The 8,778-nt window shown below is 37.3% G+C and overlaps 1 protein-coding gene across 2 annotated transcripts in view; it reads left to right on the forward strand.

The window, feature by feature from the left end:
• The window catches only part of RAB10 (RAB10, member RAS oncogene family), a 51,850-nt gene extending 43,294 nt beyond the window's left edge, over positions 1–8,556 (forward strand). For both annotated transcript variants that reach the window (XM_081156833.1, XM_081156832.1), the window contains 4 exons: positions 100–238; positions 3,154–3,243; positions 4,211–4,312; positions 6,043–8,556. In XM_081156833.1, the coding sequence (XP_081012959.1) occupies positions 100–238; positions 3,154–3,243; positions 4,211–4,312; positions 6,043–6,126 (415 nt within the window). In that variant the 3' untranslated portion in view covers positions 6,127–8,556. The remainder of the gene's footprint in view (positions 1–99; positions 239–3,153; positions 3,244–4,210; positions 4,313–6,042) is intronic.
• The last annotated feature ends 222 nt before the right edge of the window (positions 8,557–8,778 follow it).

The following is an 8,778-nucleotide window of genomic DNA, read 5'->3' on the forward strand; positions in this document are numbered from 1 at the left end:
TGGATTTTAATCTTTATCTTACCAAACTATTGTTTCACCTTTTATCTAGAATATAGTAATATCAAAATGCTCAATACAAATTACTGTTGTTTATTTCAGGGATACGGCAGGCCAGGAGCGATTTCACACCATCACAACCTCCTACTACAGAGGAGCAATGGGTATCATGCTAGTATATGACATCACCAATGGTAAAAGTTTTGAAAACATCAGCAAATGGCTTAGAAACATAGATGAGGTAAGACCTAGAAATTGCATAAACCCTGCATAAGCACATTTGTGTACGTGGTTGATAAAGATCAATATTCTAATTTATCTTTAGGATATAATGTGTTATCATTATTGAAGTCATTATTATTGAGCATTTCTTTTTTGTTTTTATTGGTTGATTGATTTTTAGGGAGAGGGAGGGAGGGAGGGAGGGAGGGAGGGAGGGAGGGAGGGAGGGAGGGAGGGAAACATCAGTGTGAGAAACATCCATCAGTTGCCTCCCACACACGTCCCAGCTGGGAATTGGACCGCCGCCCTTTGGTGTACAGGAGTGCCCAACCAACTGAGCCACCCACACTGGCCAGGGCAAGCATTTCTCCTTTTTAAATTTTAATGTTGGGGGTTCTTTTGCCTTTTTCTTAAAATTTTGGGCAGGTCTATCTAGAACCCCACCCAAGGCAATTATTAAATTACTCCAAAACTCTGTACAGCCATCCCATAAGATGGCCCCAAATAGAAGCTAATGATAGTTTTACACACCTCTCCGAAAGAATTTTTACCTGGTAAGTTTTTATTGAGTGAATGAATTACATTTCAGTAATAATTTTAAAACTGTAAAGTTATAGTATTGTCATACCACTTCTAGACATTTTTCAAGCTGCATAGTACAAATACAGTAAAAACCTAACCAGGAAAATAGTGCCATATCATTGCATGTGAAGGAGTCAATTTTTATAAGATAAAGTTGTCAAATCATGTCTGTTTCGGTGTTACAGCATAGGTAGCTTCTTGTTGGAATTATTTATTTTTCATGTCTTATTGCTGCCTTTTAGGCTTTGAATTTCCTAAGACTGACTCCTACAATTAAGAACACGATAAGGAGCCCTGGCCAGGTAGTTCAGTTGGTTAGAGTATCGTCCCAATACGCCAAGGTTGCAGGTTTAATCTCCTGTCAGGGCACATACAAGAAGCAACTGATGAATGCATAAACAAATGGAACAACAAAATCAATGTTTCACTTGCTTTTTCTCCCTCACACTCCTTTCTCACTTTCTTCCTCCCTCCATCCTTTCCCCCTCCCCCCTTCTTTTCACTGTCTAAAATCAATAAATAGCCTGGCTGGTGTGGCTCAATGGTTGAGTATTGACTCATGAACCAGGAGGTCGTTGGTTCGATTCCCAGTCAAGGTGCATGCCTGGGTTTCAGGGCTCAGTCCCCAGTAGGGGGCATGCAGGAGGCAGCCGATTAATGTTTCTATCTCTATCCCTCTCCCTTTCTCTCTGTCTAAATTCAATAAAAACATTAAAAAAAAAAAAAAAAAAAGACCCCAGCTGCCCCCCCCCCCCCCATTTTTTGGTAGAAATTTACAAGCTCATCCTAAAATTCAAATGGAGCTGCAAGGGACCCTGAATAGCCAAACAATCTTGAAATGGGGAATTGAAACCAGACATATTTAACCTGAGACCTGAAGAGATGAGTAGAAGTCATCCAGATAAGGAAGGGGCTGGTGGAAAGAGTGTGATGGATTCAAATTTAAGACAAATCAAAACTTAAAAAGTATTTTGTATCCAGAGAATATAACTACCTTGGCTATAGGGATATTCAGGGAAGGGTGCGTTGGGCCAAAGATATATGATTTGCAAATATTTTTCTCATTCCATGGATTGCCTTTTCACTCTACTGATATTACCATTGATTCACAAAAGTTTTTAATTTTGACAAAGTGTAATTTATCTTTTTGTTGTTGTTGCCTGTGCTTTTGGTATTGTATCCAAGAAATCATTGCCAAATCCAATCTCATAAAACTTTTTTCATGTTTTCTTCTAAGAATTTTATAGTTATAGGTCTTATATTTAGGTCTGATTCATTTTGAGTTCATTTTTGTGTATGTAAGTTAGGGTTCCAGCTCCATTCTTTCGCATGTTGCTGTCTAGTGTTCCCAGCACCATTTGTTGAAGACTTTCCTTTTCCCACTGAGTGGTTTGTCACTGTTGTCAAAATCATTTGTATGCAAGGGTTTATTTCTAGGCTATTTTATTCATCTTTGATGTCTGTCCTTATGCCAGTAGCACACTGTTTTGATTACTGTAGCTTTGTAGTAAATTTTGAAATCAAGAAATAAGTGTAGTCCTAGCTGGTTTGACTCAGTGGTGAGAGCATCGGCCCATGGAGTGAAGGGTCCTGGGTTTGATTCCGGCTAAGGGCATGTACCTCCATTGTAGGCTCGATCCCTAGCCCATCAGGGCATGTTCAGGAGGCAACCAATCAATGTGTCCCTCTTACATTGATCCCCCCCCCCCAAAAAAAAAGCAGTGGAAAAAATATCCTCGGGTGAGGATTAAAAAAAAGAAAGAAAAGTATAAATCTTCCAATTTTGTTCTTCCTTGTCAAGATTGTTTTGCCTATTCAGGGTCCCTCGAGATTCCTTATGAATTTTAGGGATGGATTTTTCTATTTGTGCAAGAGATGTCATTAGGATTTTGGTGGAGCAAACATTTGTTTTTAACTGATTTTTCTGCATGGGTTCTCCTTGTGCCCTAGCAGTGTAGCTTTTTGAGATTTTAAGGGCTCTGTAGAATTTTATATTAATGCTTTTTAGGGTAGTACACGTTGTCTAAAACCATGGTCCAGCTTGGGTTGAGGCATGCATAAGAGATTCCAGCTTCAGGTCTTTTGCCTGCATCCTCTCCTGCGAGAACGTATCTAGAATCCAGACAGCCTTATATAGTGGGAAAATAATACTTGACAGGGTATGTCTTTGTTGTGGGTTTTTTTCCCCAGGTAATTTAAGAATTTATGTAGGCTTTTAGCTTGGAGTGGTTTCAGGGTGATTGCTTTAAAACTTTCAGACTGTTGATACCAAAATGGAGAAAAAGTCATTTTAGGGGACTATTAAGCCATAATTCATGATAGTATGTAAATAAAATGTTTATTCCATTTCAGCATGCCAATGAAGATGTGGAAAGGATGTTACTAGGAAACAAGTGTGATATGGATGATAAGAGAGTTGTACCTAAAGGAAAAGGAGAACAGGTAAAAAGCTCGGGATGCAGCTGATGTGCTGCCCTTTCTTTGTGAAGATGGTAGCATTTGTTGTTTTTACAGTAGTGGCAGTGCAGTACCCTAGCTAGTCACATCAGTTTTTAAATGCTGTTGGAAACAGTAACTTGTCATTTGAGTGAATTTCTTTCAATACATATCCAACAGTTATAGAATTAAATCTGTGGCAGTACTATTTTTAGCCTTATTTATACTACAAAGGGGGGGAATACAAATTAGTGATTCTCAATTTTTAAATTTAAGACATTAAAGAAATGTATCAGTTAATGATTTTGTAGTTTGACAATTGGTAGCCTGTAACAAGCAGAAACTAGATACTGCTTAAGTCACTTTGAACGTCTCTTAAGTTTACCCCTAGAGGAAAATACAGTTGACCCTTGAACAACGTGGGATTTAGGGGTGCTGACCCCTCACCCCTGTGCAGTTGGAAATCCACATATAACTTTTGACTCCCCCAGTACTTGACTATAGTTGTCCCTCAGTATCCCGGGGGGAATTGTTTCCAGGACCCCCTGTGGAAACCAAAATCTGAGGATGTGCAAGTCCCTTATATAAAATGGCATAGGATAATGCATACACTTGGCCCTCCGCATCTACAGATACAAAACCCAGGGATACGAAAGGCCAAATACATACCTACTGGGAAAAATCTGTGTATAAGTGGACCTGTACTGTGCAGACCTTACTTGTTAAAGGGTCCACTCTACTTTTTTAAGAATATCTGAAGTAAACTCTTATAGTGAAGAGCAGATTCTTTTATTACTTTTGTTTATTTTTGAAGAGCTTGACCATTTGAATCTTGACCCATTTAAATCTGTTTTATGTAACCTAGTTGAAACTGCTGCCTTTAGCGGTAATACTATTTCCTCTAAGATGCTAAAGTCATCAATTGGCAACCTGTACATGATCATTTTATGATGACATTTTGCTTCTATTTCAGATTGCAAGGGAGCATGGTATTAGATTTTTTGAGACTAGTGCAAAAGCAAATATAAACATCGAAAAGGCCTTTCTCACATTAGCTGAAGATATCCTTCGAAAGGTAAGTTCCTATTTTTACTTACTGTTAAGGTGCCCAGTGTCATAGTTGAATACTTAGTCTTTTCTAAAGTACTAGATTTACACACAAAAATTGGGCTTGGGTGGCACTGTTTTGAAATGTTTACCCATCACCAGTATCTAATCCTCCAAAGTGAAGTAAGGGAGTGGAAGAACAGGAAGCCATCTAGAAATCTGTGGGTCCTAGTCAGTAGTAACAGTTAATATTCTGAGCTCTCACTCTTGCTCTCTAGTCCCCAATTTCGTACTCCTTTTTCCCAGTTTTTTGTCTGGTCCATTGTGTTGTGGCTTTTCTGTTTACTTTTGGATTCGTTTCTCTTACACATCATTTCCATTTTCATAGATCATATTTAAACATTTAAGGTAAGAGGTGAATGTATTCTGTAGTTATTGCTACAGAATTACTCTTCTGTATATCGTTCTCAGATGTGCCATTAAAGGGCGTGCATATATTACATACTGAATAAACAGAGTACCCCCCCCCCCCCGATTTCATTCAGCCAGTCATTCCAGTCTGTGCTGTAAAAAAATAATAATAAGGCTGAAAATGTGACCTCAGGGAATTCATTTTGCCTTAGGGTTAGTTCTGTGTTCCATTTGTGAATCCTAAAACTTACCAGTATAAGTAACTTTTAGCAAAATTGGGAAAGCTGGTTTTCATATTTCCCCCTCAAATGACTAGATTTGGTTATGAGTCCTGAATTCTCTATTCAGCCTGTGATATATTTATATACAAATAAAATTAGAGAAAATCTTACACAAATCCTAAAGGAGAAACAGAAATTGTATAGGAAAAAATTCATTGCTTCTGGTAACCTTTCTGTTTTTATACTTGAAATATTAATATTTTTTCAAAAACCAATCCAAAGATTTATTTGTTTATTAAATATTTTAAAATTGATTTTATACAGAAAGGGAGAGGATAAAGAGTTAGAAACATTGAGCCCAAAACCCGGACATGTGCCCTGCCCAGGAATTGAACGGGGGACCTTTTGGTTCATAGGTCGATGCTCAACCACTGAGCCACACTGTCCAATCTGTGGGTTGGACCCAGCTGGTATATAAAGCTCTCTGTCTAGCAGCTTCCCCATGTAGGCAGGCCCAAATATGAGGTAGCATTATTTTCATACACTTTTCAATCTGGTAATATGAGTTAAAGCATCTAATGTAAACTTGCTTAACAAGTTAGATGTGAAATACAATAGTGATTTTTGACTAGGAACTTTCTGTGCAGTATTTTCTCTCCTGAATTGGTAAAAGAAAAATCATACCGTAATACAAACTCCCATCTAAAAAGACAAGTTAACTACACAGAAAAGGGCTGTTTTACTTTCCTGCAGTTAGACATGACCTAACATTGGTTTAATGCATATGCTTAATGATAATGCATTTTAAGTAGTAAGTACTCAGGGTTCTGGGCTAGGAGATAACAAACCTCTCTGCAAAAGTGTTAGGGCCAGAGAAGATTTCAGAAGCTTTATAAAGGAATGCTGGGAGGCCTCTAGACATTTCACGGCTTGGAAAAAGCAGGCAAACAAAAGACCGAAAACAAAGCTTGCAAATCTTTATTTTGTATGGGGGAGAAAACCTGTCTCATTACTCTAATTGCATTTTGTTACATAAATTAACCTTTATGAGAGTATTTCTGTTGAATCTTGATTTATACATGGCAATGTTTTTTCATGGGTTACTTTCCTTGTGTGTTTGTTCCAGACCCCTGTAAAAGAGCCCAACAGTGAAAATGTAGATATCAGCAGCGGAGGAGGCGTGACAGGCTGGAAGAGCAAATGTTGCTGAGAGTTCTCCTGTTCCATCAGTTGCCATCCACCACCCTGTTTCTCTTCTTGCTGCAAAGTAAACCACTCTGTCCATTTTTAACTCTAAACAGATATTTTTGTTCCTCATCTTAACTATCCAGCCCACCTATTTTATTTGTTCTTTCATCTGTGACTGCTTGCTGACTTTATAATTTTCTTCAAACAAAAAAAAAATGTATAGAAAAATCATGTCTGTGACTTCATTTTTAAATGTACTTGCTCAGCTCACCACTGCATTTCAGTTGTATTATAGTCCAATTCTTATCAACATTAAAACTTATAGCAATCATTTCAACTCTATTCTGCAAATTGTATAAGAATAAAAGTTAGAATTAACAATTTTATTTTGTACAACAGTGGAATTTTCTGTCATGGATAATGTGCTTGAGTCCCTATAATCTATAGACATGTAATAGCAAAAGAAACAAAAAGCCAGGAAAACACTCATTTTCGCCTTGAATATGTAAATGGGGTTAATTTTGTCCTGTGCCTTATGTGGAAAGGAACTTCTTTGGTTTTTCCTTTTTTGTTTTGATGGAAGCATGTGCAGGAGACATCATCCAAACATAAACATTAAAATGTTTGTGGTTTGCTTGGCTGTAATTTTTAAAGTAGTCAGTTGAGGACAGAGGGTAACGCAGAAGTGATAGCTTTGGTTTGCAGAGTCTCATTTTAAGTGGCCTTGATATTTAAAACTATTCCTGCCACTAGTTCTCATCCTGGGCCACGTTTCCTTGTGTTTGTCTTCCTGCATGCTGCTTTATTTACTTCTCCCTCCCTACCACCTCACGGTATGAGTTATTTAAAAATGAAACGGGCAAACTAGTAGGTTTGTCAAGTTTAACATAAAGCACTGATTCAGCTTGCTAGGTAAACTGAAAAATTCTAACTGCCTACTAGTCAGATGTCAGTTAATTGTGTCTTCCCCTCATTTTGTCTCTCTCCTAAAACTTCTGCCCCAGATTCCTTCATTTGCTGCTGGACTTCATGTTCCTCTTCTCCTTCCCTCTTTGTTCCCTTCCTGTCTTAACCATTGAGTTTTTGAAATGGAAGAGTTAATTGCATGCACTAGTGTTTGGAGGGTGTTGTGGTTTGTCTTTCTAATTAGGTGTATAGCCTATTCACTTTCCTAGGATAAATCTTTAACCAAAATTTGAGTAGTCTCCATTTTGGCAACTCCTCTGGCAGTTTGGTAGCCCAGTAAAGGTGGTTTTTAAAAGGTGGGAAGGAGGAGTGAAATTTATTAACATGTTTGCCAAATATATTGAGATTTGGCCTTCGAAGAACACTTTTTCAGTGTTAAGTTATCTTTACCTTAAGATTTAGAAATACTTTAGTGTATTATTAATTTTAAGTCCTCTCTTCACATCCTTTTGGAAAACTTGTATTACCTTGGATTTGGAAAAAGAACAGCAAAAGGCTTTTCACGTAAAGAAGGTCTCCAGCCATCTCTAACCCGGTCAGTTTTTCACTTCAGTTTTCTAGTTTTGCTTCATTGCTTGTCGTTAGGATAAGTTAAGTTTGCTATGCTGCTAGCATCCTAAGATGATACCTTTGTTGAAATAATTGTGAATAGCATGATTCATTTCTAGCAGAGGCTGAGTTTAGGACAGCAGCTTCCATTGAAAGACAGTCTTTCTGTGTCGTGGACAGCATTTTAATGCCCTCTTGGCTCACATAAACAACATAGGGATGTATCTGCTATGAACACCCATGAGTTTTTCAGATCGTGCCCTAAAAACAATTTTCTATGCCTCACTGGTGGTGGTTCTTAGTGTTTCCCCCTAACTTGACTTTATCATTGTTACTACTAGTAAAAGCAGCATTGCCAAATAATCCCCAATTTTCCACTAAAAATAATGAAATGATGTTAAGCTTCTTAAAAAGTTTTAGGTTAATCCTACTGTTGTTAGATTAATTTGATGTGTTTGTTGCTTTCCTTTATCTGGAATGTGACAGTAGCTTTTTTGTTTTTAACCTTTAATCCGTATCAGTTCAGTCAGTGACTTAAGGTTTGAGAGCTAAACACTGGGATTTTTGGGTAACAGACTGACAGTTTTGTTGTTTGCATAATTATAATCGGCATTGTACATAGAAAGGATATGGCTACCTTTTGTTAAATCTGCACTTTCTAAATATCAAAAAAAAGGGAAATGGAGTATAAATCAATTTTTGTATAACCTGTTTGAAACATGAGTTTTATTTGCTTAATATTAGGGCTTTGCCCCTTTTTCTGTAAGTCTCTTGGGATCCTGTGTAGAAGCTGTTCTCATTAAATACCAAACAGTTAAGTCCATTCTCTGGTACTAGCTACAAATTCGGTTTCATATTCTACTTAACAATTTAAATAAACTGAAATATTTCTAGATGGTCTACTTCTGTTCATATAAAAACAAAACTTGATTTTCAACTGTGTGGCTTGGTTTTCATTCATTTATGGAGTTGAAGATGGAGGATTACTTTGGGAAATAATGCAGAACGAATATTAGAAAGCAGAAATAAAAGGGAAATAACCTCAACCTACGGAAAACTGGGAAGGCAATTTCAAGAACTATGTTTGGTAAGAAACTACATCTCTTAAAACACTAAAGCAAAATCATCTTGGTGTCAAAAGAGGTACCACAATTCTAGT

Source organism: Miniopterus schreibersii (genome assembly GCF_964146895.1).
Source record: "Miniopterus schreibersii genome assembly, chromosome: 13".
Taxonomy (NCBI): Eukaryota; Metazoa; Chordata; class Mammalia; order Chiroptera; family Miniopteridae; genus Miniopterus; species Miniopterus schreibersii.